The sequence below is a fragment of the Mytilus galloprovincialis genome, chromosome 4 (genome assembly GCF_965363235.1).
Source record: "Mytilus galloprovincialis chromosome 4, xbMytGall1.hap1.1, whole genome shotgun sequence".
Taxonomy (NCBI): domain Eukaryota; kingdom Metazoa; phylum Mollusca; class Bivalvia; order Mytilida; family Mytilidae; genus Mytilus; species Mytilus galloprovincialis.
Window position 1 is genome coordinate 5,774,814 of NC_134841.1, and position 17,917 is coordinate 5,792,730.

Genomic DNA, 17,917 nt, shown 5'->3' on the forward strand with positions numbered 1-17,917 from the left:
AAAAAAATCTGACTCAGACTCACCCCCTTTATTTTGGGTTACTTTTGTTAAGTGGTTGCTCCTTTATAAAAGCCATTTTGATGATTTGCAGTAGTTTAAGGATACTAAAGATGTCTCGATTACGCATTAAAAAACGTGCGCTGCATCTTCGTGCTTACAGGAAGAAAAAGGAATGAGATGTTTAGGATCACTACATTTCTAACTTTTGTATTTATTTCAAATGGTATTTTTCCCCAAAGGAGTATTTGGTCAAAGGAGGTGAAATGATGTATTTTTCATTATTTCTAAGAGTATTTTAACGGATCTGAGATACAAGACAGACAAAACAGTTTACCTCACACTCTTTTCAGTAATGCATTTATGAGTGAATCGTTGTTTGAGTAAAGACCAGTGGCAAATATTTCTGTGTACGTCCAATCGATTTGGGAAGACCTTTTCAAATAAATTATGTGTTCGGCAATGATGATGTGTATGTCTTGATAAGGGGTTAATAAAGCTACGTAAAGTGTTAAATATTAAATATACTAAGATCAAGGTTAGCCAAATATTTCTGTAAAAAACTTTATTAATAATTGTTATACATATCAATTTTATTCAAAAATCGTTTCTTCTTTAAATATACATGGTAAAGTTAATGTTCTTAATGCCTTGTTTTGTGTACACTTAACCTTCACAAGCCCTACATTGAGTATCGACTGCATGTAGACAAAACATGATTTAAACTACATGTAAACATTGGGTTTTATCAATGGGGACGTAATTGTGTTTTGTTTATGTGTGAGTTACACCTGAGTAACTATTGTAGTAGTCTCAGGTTACACTATATAACACAACACCAAGTTTAGGTCAATGTGAACACGGCCTTACTGTATCGTATTTGACAGTATATTACGAAAATTTGTGTATCATCGTCATATTTGATAATATATTAGCCTGAAAATGTAACAGACATATACTTGTTAATGTTTTCGACCTTCTTTCATTATTTTATATGTGTCGCCTCACCTCGCCTTTTGAATTTATGGCAGAAAAAATAAAGAATATGGTACATGTATATACGGAATATTTCAGCAAAACTATTTGTGAGCGAAGTTGGCACCACTGTTAATTTTCAGACATAGTCATGCAGAATTCTGTAAACAATAGGTTTTTGCAAAATTCACCTACATTTAGCGATGCTAAAACAATTGGAGATTTTAAAATATGGTTTCATCAACTTTTCAATACAATATAGCAGTAAAAAAATATGTTCTCTTAGGGTCAAAATTCCTAGTTAGTGAGCAATCTCTTATTGCCTAGTCTGCATGGATATAGTTATCGTATTTGAAATCATATCAAATCTCCTTGTTTTCAGATTACGTATCTTATTTTCTTGCGCCCCATATTTCCTTTGCATTCATACATCAATAAACGTTTTTGAGATTAAAATTTAAAACTCTTACATATGGATCATTGAAACGTGATCTCTCTTTTATTTTCTTGTTTATACATTCTGTGCTCTGATCCGCTGAATACATAATATCGGAAGCTATATTTGTAGCTAGCAACTGCAAGAATAACACAGACAATTTAATAGAAAACATATTTACTGTAATATGCTAGATCACTCCATGTAAACTTAATATAATATGAATTAAAAATCATTTTGACGATATTTGGACAGACATTAGTTTAAACTACCTACATCAATATTCATATAAGTATATATATACGAATGAAACACGTTCTCATGCTAAGACCAATATATTCATGAAAATAAACTAGCATTCTTTCTTTAGCGTCTGCATCCTACTGTATAGACTTATCATGAGTCGTAGAGGAAGAATTGTCTTTCAGATCTGTAACTCTTATATTAAGCGTTTAGCTTTTGTTTAAATATTTTTTTATGAAACATTAGTTTATTTCGAGTTTTTATATTTATATATACCTTTAATATTTGCCAACAAAACGACAAACCAGCAAATGTAATATGGATCTACTCGTTTAGAATAGGCGATATCACACACTATAATTTTAATACAAGATATAGCGAATGTCGATGCTAAATAAAAAAAAAAAACTATCCATTTTATTTCATTAATAAACCTCTTCACGATCGTTTAAAAGGTACTCCTATATTCCTATATATTTTGATTTATTCCTTCAAAAAATAGTATTGAATGTATTTCGACAACTTATTTTTTTATATGTTACGTACAATGACTTGGGTCATCCTTATTAACCGATACATTTCGCTGGTTTGTATGATCTTGCCATTCGTTTCTCTCACTACACGTTCCAATATCTGAAATGTTCATATAATGATAAACAAAAGGGTCGACATATAAGGCTTCATAAACTAGTTCTATTTCAAGATTCCTTTTTCTTCCCAATTTGGATTATGTTGCAAAAACATCTTACTCTTTGAAGTACTTTGTTTGGTAAGTGGTAGCTGACTTATATAAACACTGAAAACATATTTCTTTGTATGAAAATATATTGACGGGACTGAAGAATGGACGGACTGGCGGACTTGCAGATGGACGGAAGTTCTGACGGATGGACGAACGAACAGACATAGGTTAAGGTGGATCGGGCCTATTCGAAGTTTCTATCAGAAGTGCCGTACTTTTGTTATTTTATTCTTTACAGAAAGTGAATCCAATTGGTCGAAAAAAATAGAGGGTCACGGACCATTTAAGCTAAAAATTTTACTTTTAAACAGGTATGTAAAAGGGACCATTTTTCAATGAAATAATAGGGAAAATAGAGGTGTTGACACATTTATATCGGAATATAAAAAAAAAATTCTATGATATTTGGTCCAAGACTGTAATATAAAAAGCAGAAATATAGCTTCAAAGAATGAGCAAATAAAAAAACATAGGTCACCGATAAGGGAAAAAAAATATTTTGCCTTAAAACCCATTTTTTTACGGGAAAACGGTGAAAATGGAAGAAATATCATTTTGAGCCATTAACAGACACACATTATAACGATAATATTCTTTAAGTGACATAACTACAATGATTTAACATTTTTTTTCAATCAAAATATTTAAAAAAAATAATATCGAATTTACGACAAATACCTTTCGTGTGCATTGTAATTCATGCGTGAAATTATGCGCAGTCTAATAGTCCCGATCCATCTTAAACAGTATATTCTTACTTTTTTTTTTAAAGCGGGGATATAAAAAGATGACGATACTTCATCTAAGGGGGATCTAAGGCCATAAATTTTACCAAAAAAAGATAGATAATACTTTGTTATTATGAAAGAATTCAAGACTAAAATTACAAACTGCTGATAATTATACATAAGTTATCATATTTTGTATTTGCTTTATTCATTTGTATTCTTCATGATACTGTTACTAAAATTCGGATTCAAAACAAGGGTTATTGAAACATCTCTATAAAATATTCAGATTTACTTTTCGTGTATGTGTGTAGTCTGTAATTTTGAAAAATTACAAATATGACCTACATGTACATGTATCTTGTGCATGTTATTTTTTATGAATCATTTAATTAAGTTATACGATATAAAACTATAAAAAGTAAAACAAAAAAAAATAAGATTATAAAGTTTATCGTTTTTAATGCCCCTATGGTTGGTAAACGTCCAGTGGCAAGTATTTCATACATTAGTCCTTTTGAAGAATATGTACTGTGTTTATCATCTTAAAGGGCAATATAATCTATACGAATATGGATTTTTGTAACAGATTATTTAATTTTTTGATGGATTTATTTATATTCTTCTTCCCTCTTTCTCGTTTGAGATTTTGTTTGGTAAAAGAGGCCAGATGTACCAACCAAACTCATTTAAATTTTGAAATGCATTTTTGTTCAAGTCTAAACGTCAATTTTAACCCCCAAAAATGGTAGATTTATCAATAAAAGATTCAAAATTTCGATCCTATTTACCCAGCAAGTTCGTTTGCTAAATTGTTTGATTTTACCATGTCTTTTGCATTTTAGTACAGTTCTTAAATAAACGTGACAATGAACTGATACTTACAGCGGTCCTCTGATTATTTCCGATCGGTACATAGAATACTTTTGTTTGACTTTTGACTGTCTTGTGGATAACACTTTCTATTCCTGCGTAATCCTACATACGCATAATTGGTTTGAAAGAGTTAAAACAAAAACTAATAAAAATAGGTTTAAAATAATACCAATTTTATGACTGTCGAAAAAAAATATTTACAAATTGCAGATATGTCAATTAAAACATGACTTCATTTTCCTCTGCCGCAATTACAGATCGCAGATATTTAAAAGAAAACATTTTTTGATTAATATAGGCTATCAAAATGTGAAACGGTTTTCAATATATGTCAATAATGATAACTGATATTTTGGCAAAACATAAAGTTTCATACAAATAACGGATTCCATGCTGATTAATCTTTAACTATTACTTCATAAAAATATCAATATTAGTTTTAAACTGGTATGCTGTCTAAGATAGGACTTGCGATATCCCTAATATGATTTTAAGGTGTGGTATAAATAGTACGGATGCATGGATTGTACGTAGGCTATTTAGAACATAAAGTATTGTTGATGTAAAATAATGCAAAACAATAATTTAACTACCATCAAGGTAAATAACAGAAAGTTTCTTACACATATATTATTGTCATCAAGTAAAGACCCCATGCTTTTTCCAGTACTAGAAATTGACAAACTTAAACCACCACTGTTTAGTAAAGAATTTAAATCAATTCCACTGCTTGCTTGCGAAAAAGAAGATGTTTTGCCTTCCGATCCACCATTTGTAAAGATAATGATATGTCCTTGGAGAGGAAAATCTCCGATGCCTCCGAAAGGACCTGTATAAAACAGAAATGACTTGTAATTCACTTAATTTGAAAGATTTGTGCTTTAAAGAGCATTAATGTCAATCCAAAAGATAAGACGTCATTATACATTTGGAAGTGCAGATCAATCTGTTTAAACTTTCAAATGACACTTGTTTATCACATATTGATATAAATGCAAGTTTTCAGACTTGATATTAAGACAAAACGAATCGATTGGTCATACTTTCGGTATATCCTTTTTTACTGAAGCTGACAAAAATATTAAAGTCAAGAATATACAACTTTAATTCTATTTCGTGAGGAGCATATGACCAAAAGAAACACAAATATAATAGCTATAGCAATTCAATCAAAATCTACTCTATCATAGCAAGTTGGAAATCTTTTTGATTAGATTAGCAATTTTAATGTATAGTTTGAACATTTATATTTATAGTGGATTGCGAAACAAGTTATGACTCTCTTTTAACACGAGCCAGACATTTATCTTCCAAATCCGACAGACTTTAACTGTTTCTCAAGACCATGATTTTCAAGCAATGTATAATTAGAAACTGAAAATATTTTTGTTTGCTGTATATCTTTTAAAATTACACTAAATGTATAAAATTTCAATTATTTTATGTATATCTATTGTCTTACTTAACACTCATATAATTTAACTATTTGTAGCTGTATTTACCTGTCATTACACCAGCCAAACCCATCAACAAACCTCCTATTGCAGGTGCAGAGCCACTTGGCTGAAGTTTACCTATTAGATTCAAGTAAGTTTATCATAAAAAAGGTTAACAATTTCAACTCCATATGGCTAAATTCTATATACTTTATACACACTATTAGAACCACGTGACTTTGGCCCATTAGATGAAATTATGGTTTCTAACAAACAAGTTGTGTAATTCGAAGACAAAATGCTAAAAAGAGTCTATTTAACGCAATGGGAAGGATACAGTCGTCAAGTTTTCAAAAGAATTTGTCCAAAAACTGGAGATGGCAGATGAGAACAAGCTTATTTTATTATCCATTCGTTTGATGTGTTTCATAATTTGATTTGGGACTTTCCGTTTTGAATTTTCCTCGGAGTATTTTTGTGATTTTACTTTTCATCTAAGATTTCAGTCTGCAAGGTATTTCTCTAAATTCGGATAAAACATGAACCACCTTTATTTTATTTTGAATCTTGTTTTTTAACGATCTTCGTTATTTTACGTAGCAATTATATAATCCGGTAACGTTTCCAATATATTTTATACCAGAAAAGCAAGTTACGGCATGATATTGACAACATGTAAGGAAAGAATTGGTGGTCATGCCATGTTAGAGAGTATCTGGAGGTGCTTTGTCAAAGCGAACACAGATTGTTCTCTCGAATGAACTGTTTAACAATTTTCATGACATGGACTCGTATAGCTTGCTATGAGTTTTGGGTGTGAAATATTGTTAGAGTCCAGACGTTGATTCATAGTTTATAGGTCCAATAATGGTTTAAGGATGTACTTAGGTGAGGTAAGGTAAAAATTATAAAATCAAGAATTTAAAATTGATAATATAAGCTGGTAATGCATTCGTTAAGGATAAAAAAAGCTAAAAATATTGATAGGTCATGGACCTCTTTTTCGAGATATTTGAGATTTAAAATATGGCGGGAAAAGGCTGACTCGGACTTTTACCTTATATTTGCATTGGTATTATTTGGGTCTCAAAACAAAAGAAAGAAAATCAAGAATCTTCTAAAATTTTGCTAAATGACGTTTCATGAGCTATTTAGTCTTATATGAAAAAAAAAAAAAAAAAAATGGGTGTTATGGGGCAAAATATTTTACCTTGTGTTGTAAGGAAAAACACCAAGGAGTCCGAACATTTGACACAAATTCCAAAACCTCACCTAAGTACATCCTTAAATCGACGTCATTTGTTCTCTTGTGATGATTGTCTCATTAATTAGCACCAATACAGAAGTTCAGTTTTATATACACTAAATCTGATATGAAAAGTTGTAGATATTATGCATCGAACTCTATTTTGGGATGATGGCAGAAACGATAAAGCCTATAGTGGTCTCTTCAACTTTTACAAAAATAAACATTTGATGGCTAAATATAATGTTAATTCTTTTTTTTTTCTAATCTCCAAAATTATTATATAAAAGCCTTTTACCTCCTTCGACTTTTGGTATTCTGGTATTGTTTGTCTTACTGGTAATATTTTCATAATGACTTATTATCTGAGTTTTGCTGTAACAGATCTTTTATTTAAAGTGACTCGTCATGTAGCTGTCAAATTCATGCTCACCGATTTGATTCTTTTCATACACGTTTGTGACATACCAATATGTATATCTAAATAATTAAAATTCTAAAATAACCTATTAACAATGCATATGTTTGATAATATGTATCAGCATTTTGTGAGTATTTTAGTTTACACACCATGTCATTTACCATTGAGGTGACCTTCGGGGACTTCCGACGGTCATATAGCCCAATATAAAAATATAAAAAAATAATAGATAGCGAACTCGATCAATTAAATTTTTCTAGGTCAATCATCGTTTTTACCTGTTTAAAAATGAGTTTTTGTGGATCGAATCAGTCAATCAAATAGTGCACCCTTATTTCATTTGCAATGTTGACATTCTCTTTCTTTTATACCATAACAAGCATAATTCATGGGTAACACATCTCTAGTTAAAGGGATTAAAATGAGGTTCGCTTGAAGACGGATTTAAATAGGTCGAATTATTCATTTTCATGTTTATAATTTGTTAGCCATATTTCACATTCTGTTTTGACAAAAATCAACTAAATTGACTGCCCAAATCGAATTTTCATTTCACGATTTCTCTGTCATTAAACAAAAAGAAACATATACTATTTTTTATATCTCGTAGCTAGTTCCACTTTATATTGAACTATTCTAAATTTACATTATATCTATAACATAATGGCAGTGGCTGTTGTCAATATATGATAATACAATCGTTGTTTTCAAAGTGATGGATGTAGCACATTAAAAACAACTGTAAGAAACACTAGCACGCATATGTTGAATCATGATTAAACACACCTATAGATTTCAAAATAAGATCCAAATCATCAGTACATTCGTGAATGAGTTGGTTTTGACCGCCAAATACAGCTAAACCAATGTTCTCTTCCATCCCCATTGTTAGACTGACTTGTTTGGCACCTAAAGAGATCGTATAAACGTATATGTTAAGTGGGGTATGTCAAAGAACATGTCGTCATTTTTCTAAAAATAAGTTCATTCGAATGAACCAAGACCTTGTTGATAAAATTCTGTATCAACTTCACCAATAATACACAATGGTCAGTGGCGTAGCCAGGGTTGAAATGATGTGGATGCCAAACTGTCGCCGAGCGTAGCGAGGCGAAAAAATTTTGGAGATCTTTTTATGCAGAAAATTATATATTTTTTTCGGACATTTCCTATTTGCACGTGTACTCCCCCAGAATCCGACACGTGTTAGATTTTTTATGTAATTTCTAAATACCCATCCATTCATATATTTCCAACATAATTTTATTGTTTTCTCAAAACTGCCATCATTCAATTCATAAACATGATAAATATTTGATGTAAAAGTTTCCACCAAATCTTATATTTGACATCTCAAAAACGGACCCATTACAGCGGCATATCTGTATATGCCGGAACTTCGGAATATAGGAACCGAAGTGATTGTTCTTTCGCTTAACGCGTTGCAGGGGACATGGAAATATCGGGCGTCCGTCCCACCGTCTGTTCGGTCTTGTTGGCACTCTCATGTGTATAATTCTTGCCAGATTTTTATGAAACTTAAATCATCAGCAATGTCTTTGACACTATCAAAAATAAGTCCTGATCAAATATTTTTAACCGGTTATGCCCCTTTGAAATAAAAATTATAATGGAAATCCCATTGCATTTGCTCTGAAGCTTTAATTTCTCTTTAGATATTATTTTTAGTTATTGTCCTTGCTTCTTGGATAAATAAAAAAAAATTGCAATATGGAGGGCATTGGCTCTTCTTTTATTGAAAAATTATTATTTGCATCTAGATCGAAACGGGTACATATAAGCCCATGAATGATCACACTCTATTACAAATTCACATTTTTATCGCGTCGTCTTTCATGTCAGAGGAAACGATATCAGGATATAAATGGTGGCCCAATTTCAGATGAGACATCTCCGCGGGTCTGCCTGTCATCATCGTCTGTCTGGGCTTGCCGTAGCTGACGACATAGACTTTTCACAAAAAAAAGTCAGAAACACTTTTCTGCGATTGATACATCTTGTTTACATAAACTAATTGATCATACATAAAAGACCTCGTATACTGCTTTATAAATGATTGGACGTATTCCTCATATCTCCATTCTTGTTACATTTGGATACATACGAGTTTAACTCCTACGAACACATTTTTTTTTAAATCTTTTTTTTTATCAAAATGATGTGGATGCTTGAGCATCTGAGCATACATGCAAGCTACGCCACTGATGGTCTTGAAGTATATATTCTGGGTACTGACGTTGTATATCATCTTAAAAACGTGTTATACCATTCTTTTATTTGTCTTTAGTATTATTACTGTTACTGTTTTTATTGATATCCATTTGACGTGGCTCGGTACTTGTACATCTCATCATTGTGTAATTGATCCATTAGTATGATTATTCGCGTATTTTCGTCTTTCATTTTTGCTTATGTGCGTTGTCGATATGCCTTTGTGTTCTTTGATACATATTTCGTCGCTCTGTACTTAAGCAACCCGTTAATTGTTCTATTGTAAAACATTTTCATTCACATTGTTGAACAATACAAACAGAAATTATAAGTAAAAAATGTCAACAAAAAAGGGTAACAGCAGTCAACAGTGTGCAATAATCCCAATCCCTATTGAATGTTTCAATAAAGAAAAACATAAACTCATATAGACAAAGCACATCAATTTTTTGTAAATTAAATTACGTACTATTAATTATTGGGAAAAGCTTGTAACTGGAGAAGATAAGAAACTTCCTGTTATTCTATACAATCTTGTTACTGGTAGTTATAATGGAAATTTAGCTTGGTTCAAGAATGTAAAATCTGTGCTTGATAATTGTGGACTATCAAATATATGGAACACTAAATATTTTATAAGTAAAGGGTTGCATGATACTGTTAAAATATGATTAACTGACCAGTTCAGACAGACATGGTATGCTACTGTACAGAATTCTTCAAAATCTCTCAATTATAAATTATACCAAAAATAGTATGAATTTCGAAACTTACTTTTATATTTTAGATGATAAAAACATTGCTTCTTTTTGTAGATCTAGAACTTTGAACACACAAATTCTTATCAAAATTGGTAGATGGCAAAACACTCAGAGAGAAAACCGTATTTGTACTTTGTGCAATAACGGTGATATTGGCGACGAGTTCCATTACATTTTAGAATGCTCGGCAGTAGACGATAGTAGACAATTGCTACTAAAGAATTATTTTATAAACAGACCTAATATTTTAAAATTTCAAGGTCTCATGAATAGTAACAACCCGCCTGAACTAAACAATCTGTGCAAGTTTATAAGAATTATTATTAAATGCCTAGAATCTCCTGAGTTATTACTTTATGTCTCTATTTTACATTTGTATTTAAAATTTATACTATGTTAACATATTTTAGAAATGTCTGTGTACCGTTGAACTTTGGGTAACGAGAATAAAGATATATATGCAAGAGGGAAAGACAAGAATGCAAAAATTTACCACAGCACAATAAGACAATTATAACTGTTCTATTATTTACTTGGTTCAGAAATAATTCAATGAGGCAATATAATAAAACTAGCTAAAAAATAACCATTCTTAATTCGAGCGTCACTGATGAGTCTTTTGTAGACGCAACGCGTTTCCGGTGCAATTACAAAGTTCCAATCCTGGTATCTATGATGTGTTTATTTAATAAAATGTTCTCGTGTATATTGCATATAAAAAGACTAGTTTGTTTCTGGTTAAAAGTTGACAAAATGTTCGCCACAAGGAAGAAAAATAAATCGAAAAAATAACGGATGTAGTCTGAGTGTAGAAAGACAAAATCATTCAATTTCATGTTTCGAAAACTTATGGCAATAACTTGTGATAAACATAATGTATGTATAATTATTGTAAACTCATATTCTCATAATACAAAATAGGTTATTGTTCAACGGATTCATATTTAGAGTATTAAATTTGTGGAGCTCAATGAAGTACTTGTAATGTAAGTAATCATTCAATTCGGTAAAATTTAGCAATGTATTGGTTACTGTCCAATAACATGAATACTATTTTATGTTTTAAATTAAAGTAAATATAACAACTGAGATTTTCAAAAATATAAATTAATATAAAAGTAATGAGTTTAAGTCTGAATTTAAAAATCGAAAACATATAGGCTAATAAACAAAATAAGAAATATATATATGATTCAATCAAACTCTTAATATCATTTCATATTTCATGATATTTTCTCATCAAGTCCACCTACCAATTTCGGTGAGATGATGAATTGATTATCTTTTTATTAATTTTTTTGAATGGTGTATTTTGACTCGTGAGATATGATCTTCCTTGATTTTGTCTTGAGTCTTTTCTATTGGATGGCATTGAATTATATAGTGACACGTTAACGTGAATAAACGATTAGTATTACTAAATCATGGATAAGAAAAGTTTATACTGATAGATATTGCAAGTTTTCATAAAACAAAAATCAGGACAAAAAAAAAAATATTTAAGAGTTGATTTTTTAATTTTCGGAACTCGTTTTAGAAATTCAAATGTGACGTCACTTTTTGCGTAACACTGGTAATGGCTAACAAGGCTGTGCATTTTGGTAATTCATCCGTTTTTGTTCTGTAGCTAGTCACCACTTCAGTTTAATCATGTATATGTATTATATTGTCATTTTATAAGATTTACTGTTTGCAAAAGTATGTATTATTCTAAATAATAAGGATTTTCTTGTCCCAGGTGGATAACACGGTTGTATTGGTCACAACGTTTTGGAACTTTTCATCCTCAGTGCTTTTCAGTTTTGTACTTGTTTTGGCTTTCAGACTTTTTTCATCTGGGCGTCGCTTGTTAGTTTTGTGTGGACGTGGCGCGCGTCTGGCGTATTAAATTTGTAACCAGGTACCTGTTGTTGGCTGTTAATTGTTTGTTTCTCTGTCCTATATTTTCTCCTATTTATTTGTATTGTAGTCCTGTCATGTAATGTTGTCGTTTTAATGTTATAATTAGCATTGCCATTAAAGCGGGATATTTTGCAGGTTCAACCCACCATTTTTATCTTAAAATGCCCTGTACCAAGTCAGGGATATGGTCATTGTTATATTATAGTTCGTTTCTGTGTGTGTTAGATTTTAATGTTGTATTTCTGTTGTGTAGTAGTTCTCTTATATTAGATGCGTTTCCCTCAGTTTTAGCTTGTAACTCGGATTTGTTTTTTTCTCTCTATCGATTTATGAATTTCGAAAAGCGGTATACTACTGTTGTCTTTATTGAACAGCTACTTCTTTTTCTTTAAGAAACATGTGTCAACAGTTTTAAAAATAAACATATCAAAGTAATATCACATTCCTCTCAACATTGAAATAAAAAAAAAAAAAACTTTTTGATACAGTACCTTGAATGTACTCAACTGCTGCACTTTTCATTATTTCAAAATCATGGCCTTTCATATGTTCTGATATATCTAATACCAATGTAACATAGCGTCCTCTGCTACGCCTTACTGTTCCTGTCTGTAGTTTACAATTTGCTGAAAGAATTATAAAACATTTTCTTCTTTTCTTACATTGTCTGTTCGTCTGGTGTAAATACAATATTTAATCCTCGTATTTATGGTGAGCTTATATACAACTACTGGGTAGATGTCACTGCTGGTGGATTTTCATTCTCCGAGAGTATCCCCAACCAAGTAGTCAGTACTTCTGTGTTGACATGAGTTTTTATTGATATGGTCATATTTATAAATTGATTGTTTACAAAACTTTTGAATAAAATTGAGAAAAGATTTAATGTTTGAAATACTGAGGTTTTTCTACCTCAGGAATAGATTACCTTAGCTGTATTTGGCAAATTTTAAAGGAATTTTTGGTCTTCAATGCATTTGAACTTCGTACTTTATTTGACCTTTGAAACAGTTTTGATTCGAGCGTCATTGATTAGTCTTTTGAAGACGAAACGCGCGTCTTGCGTAATTTTATTCCTGGTATCTATGATGAGTTTATTTACCTCAGGAATAGATTACCTTAGCTGTATTTGGCAAATCTTTTCGGAATTTTGGTCTTAAATGCTCTTAAACTATGTACTTTATTTGGCCTTTTTAACCTTTATGGATTCGAACGTCACTGATTAGTCTTTTGTAGATGAAACGCGCGTCTGGCGTAAATACAAAATGTAATCCTGGTATCTATGATGAGTTTATTTGGTAATTACAATGTTGATCTATCAGCAAGAACATAATAAAGTTAACAAAAAATACGTTTCAACAGAAAAAAAAACAACAAAATTAAATCTTGTAATCGGAAGCTTTTATAAAAAGAACACAATTTTCAGTAAATTTCACAAATAACGATATATCTTGAGCTTACCATGTTCACAAACAAGATGGTAATGCTTCAGCCAGTCAGTAGTTGTCTTTGGATGACCAGTAATGTCTATATCTAATTTGAAAGTAAGATACTACTTTAATACATTATTTTATTTCATTAAATTAAGCGGTTTGATATTTTTTTTATTAACTATAATAAGCATGCATTTTTGCCTTTTCCACTATTTGTACGATAGAAAAATTAAAATCACAAAAATACCGAAAGCCAAGTAAAATTAAAAAACGAAAAGTCCCGAATCAAATGTCAAAATCAAAAGCTGAAATTAAAAGAAACGAATAACAACTGTCATATTCCTGAATTGGTAAAGGCATCTTCTTCTTAAGAAAATAGTGGATTGAACCTGGTTTTATAGATAGCTAAACCTCTCAATTGTATGACAGTCGCATAAAATTTCATTATATTGAAAGCAATGTTGAATTGCTACTGTCCCTATTTCGACCACATAAATAGTACTTTTGCGCGATCTACTGCAATTTGTAAACCGTATGATATTAAAAAAAACATTTTGCCAACTAATGAGTTGTCTTTTAATCTGAACTAATGAATGCAAAGTTGACGTAAATATCAACTAACACTCTTCTAATTTAGGATAGCGTACGTAGTGCTAAATCTCTATTGTTAGTTGTAATGTTTATACAATGTTGTAGCATTTTCGGTTTTCTTCGTTTGTCAATATTGTTTTTAGTTGGTTTGTGAAGGAGTCAAAGCCTAATATATATATATATATTACAATACATTTAGATATTAAAAGATGAATGACAGTTATACATTCGTTATGTTGACACACATTGAGGCGCCATATGTATCAATGCTTCAGTATTGACATGGATCACTGCATAAATCTTAGGCCAAGTTTTACCATTCTTTACTTTAAAGAGGCTCTAATAATATCTAACTAAATTGTTATTAGACAGCGTGACTATCAGTAGACTTGTCCCAACTGCCCTGTATTTGTGCATAATATGTATTCTAAAATTTTTGTTATCTAAAAACTATATATAGCTAGATCGGACTCAATGAAACAGTTTTTATGGTACTTTTCTATTTATACTCATTTACTGAAAAATCGATATTGTTAAAGCAATGTTAATGGTACAGAAATACCATAAAAAGAAATATGCAATGTGAGCTAAGGATCTATGGAAGGCCATACTTTCACGTAAAATTGTTATCTTCTTGTTCATTGAGACTTGAATGGAGAACTTTTTTATTTGCTCTCATACTACATCTTCTTCTTTATATATACATACCCGTAATACAATCATCTTCATCTGCAGAGTCTACATTTTGGAAACTTGTATTCCGCAGTTTTCTGTTACCGCTCAATCTGTTGTGCATTATTTTTATATTTACTTAATATGTTTACACATTATATTTGCTATAGGTTTGAAAAAACTATTATATTGCCACATATTTTTCAGGCTAATTGCTAAGATAATATATCAAATTGCCGTTGATGAATTGAGGAATAATTAAAAAACTTGATATGTAATCTATTATTAGTGTTTGAGAGCTATTTTAGGCTATCATCTAATTAAACGAATATCCTTTTGTACTGACAAATGATGTTTAATTTACTTTAAATGTTTGAAATTCAGAACATATTAATCATTACCTTAGTTGACAAAGTATGATATTTTTTGGTAGGTTTAATGGAATTCCCCCGAGGAATTTACTATTGAGTTCGGTACATACATATCTCTTGTTGATTTTGGGCAATTTGATCAAAAATGGAAAAGTATCTTTCACCATTTAATTCAAATACAAGTCTACAAAATATAAATAGACTTAATATGAAATAAGGTTTTATGATTGCCAGTTAAAAGAAGATATAATTAATCATATGTCATCGTATGGCCTTCAACAATCAGAAAAATCCATACTGTATAATTAGCTGTAAAAGGCTATGACAAGATAAAATGCAAAACATTTCAAACAAAATAACCAACAGTCAAAACATAAACGAAAAATTAATGCATATCATACTTGATTTTCGTTCATTGTTTTTTTTTGTCGTTTTAAGCTGACATGCAGTGTAACGTTTTTTCATTGTTGAAGGCCTTAATGTTACATATAGTTGAAAACTTTTATGTTATCAATTGTTCTCTTGTGTAGAGATGTATCATTGTCAATAGTGCCGCATCTTCTAATTTGCATATATAAATGAGACATCAATCAACGACCACCATTGAATTACATGCTCCTGACAAGGACAAATTGTCACGAAACTAAAAAAACAACACCAATAAGCAACTAGAAAGAAAAACATACAGTATTAGTCTAAAATATGAGGAAATATAATCAATAAATAAACTCATCATAAAAACCAGGATTCAAATTTTATATTTACCTTAGACGCGCATTTCTTCTACAAAAGACTCATCAGTGACACTCGAATCAAAAAATGTTAAAAAAGCCAAATAAAGTACGAAGTTGAAGAGCATTGAGAGCCAGATATTCCTAAATGTTTTGCCAAATACAGCTAAGGTAATCTATTCCTGGGGTAGAATTCCCTTAATATTTCAAAAATTCAAATAGAATGTTGGACTTAAAGTAAATGCGATTCCTGAGTTATTTTCACTTCATTGTACATTCAAATATGATTTACAAGATGTGAACATGATAAACGTATAGGATACACATTGGACATACAAACTTCTATAATAAAACAAAAACAAAAAACTGCAATGGCATAAACAGTATAAGCAAAGAGCAAACAACCAACAAAACCATTGAAATCCATCTGAACCTAAAAGATATACTTGCTTTTCAAATCCGTATAAAATTGGTATTCAAATACTTACTTTTTTGAGTCGGCTTTTAATTTTAGTCTTGTATCAAGGTTATTCGGATGGTTTTGTTTTATATTAGTTTCAAATGGAACATCTGTATAAATACCAGATACAGGAGAACAATCTGAAACCTCGAAGCATGACCGTTTACTATGGAAACTTACACGGTTGTCATCTAGCCTTTTTGTTGACAAATACTTATAACCAAAATCGTTTCTGAACATTTTAGCTTTTGAATTGTTAGTCGGAACAGCTTTACTCTCTTGTCTTAACATTCTATCATTCACTTCAAGTGTATCATTTTTGCAGTTTTGAATAGCAATATTTTGTGATGGAGTATCAACTTCTAAGTTATCGTCGTTTGAAAGACTTCTTTCTATACAACGGGAATTTCTAAGACGTTCGTCATTTGTATTTGCTTTATTAGTTGTGAACGTTTCCAAATCATTAGTTAAAGATTTTGCTGGCAGTGCTGATGATATGCATCTATATGTCGTCAAAACATCTGTGTTTTCACAAACTTTTGAACAAACTAGAACATTTTGAACATCATTTTTACTAGGGTAAGATAACTTGCCATCTACAGTTATCCTTCCAAACGGGCTTTCTTTGAGAACTTGTATTGTTTCGCTAAGGTTATTCACTCCTCTTGACAAAGTAAGAACCATTTTCTTAATTTCATTCAGTCTGAATGAATTAAGGTCGCAGTTTTTCGTTAATGATTCTACTCCATTTTCAATATCTTAAAATATAAAGAAGAACAATATTCATTTACTAAATAACTTTAATTAATTTTAATAGGAATATTGTGCAGTTTCTATCGAAGTGTTTCATTGAAAAATGCTGTGAAATTGGAAAAACAACTATAAGAATGGAACTTAAGGTGAAGATTTATATCAGGCGTTAATGTGGTACCGATTTCAATTTGGAAGATCGAAGAAAAAAATAAAATATAGGTAACAAGCAAAAACAGAGGAAACCGCATGATCTCCAAAAGAACTATTCCTGTTGTGGCACCTGCTCTAAATGTATCAGCCGCAAAATCTGTAATAATTTAGCCGATCTTTCCTTGTCAATTAATAGGTAACGAGCGCATCACTGCTAATCTAGTCTGTATAGCTAATAGTGTGACATGTTTACAAACAAATTATCAACTGAGATATGCAAATGATTTATAAAATCTTGCGTTTACATATTGGTTTTAAAATGTTGCTTTCAAGATCATTTTGTTTGAAAAAGCTTTATAATAGCTCGAAATCTCGTTATTCATTTCCAGCTTTGGCATTTTGTTTGTAGATTTTTTTTAAATGTGACTTTACTGGGTTTTAACATGAATTGCACCTTATGCACTTACCTGACAAAACCTTTTTACCATACAAATAAAAAAACTGATAATCATTCCAAATAGGAGGACATGATATTACTTTCTGTATATAAATAATGAATTCTTTGATTAGACATTAACGCAGCTGTCAAAGAAATCACCTCTTTTTCTTTGTAATCGTAAGTTAACGTAACGTTTGCGATAAGCTTTTTATATCGGATATGTTTTTATGTCCTAACTACAAAAGTGTTCCCTTTTTCACGAAAGTGACTTACCGAATTCAACTATTTACCGGGTTTGTAATAACATGATCAACACGACGGG

The 17,917-nt window shown here is 30.8% G+C and overlaps 1 protein-coding gene across 2 annotated transcripts in view; it reads right to left on the reverse strand.

The window, feature by feature from the left end:
• The window catches only part of LOC143071200 (uncharacterized), a 40,051-nt gene that overhangs the window by 18,323 nt on the left and 3,811 nt on the right, over positions 1-17,917 (reverse strand). For both annotated transcript variants that reach the window (XM_076245364.1, XM_076245365.1), the window contains 10 exons: positions 16,282-17,011; positions 14,728-14,804; positions 13,457-13,528; positions 12,487-12,621; positions 7,887-8,009; positions 5,500-5,571; positions 4,621-4,826; positions 4,007-4,099; positions 2,198-2,284; positions 1,443-1,547 (listed from right to left, as the gene is read on the reverse strand). In XM_076245364.1, coding sequence (XP_076101479.1) covers positions 1,443-1,547; positions 2,198-2,284; positions 4,007-4,099; positions 4,621-4,826; positions 5,500-5,571; positions 7,887-8,009; positions 12,487-12,621; positions 13,457-13,528; positions 14,728-14,804; positions 16,282-17,011 — 1,700 coding nt within the window. The remainder of the gene's footprint in view (positions 1-1,442; positions 1,548-2,197; positions 2,285-4,006; positions 4,100-4,620; positions 4,827-5,499; positions 5,572-7,886; positions 8,010-12,486; positions 12,622-13,456; positions 13,529-14,727; positions 14,805-16,281; positions 17,012-17,917) is intronic.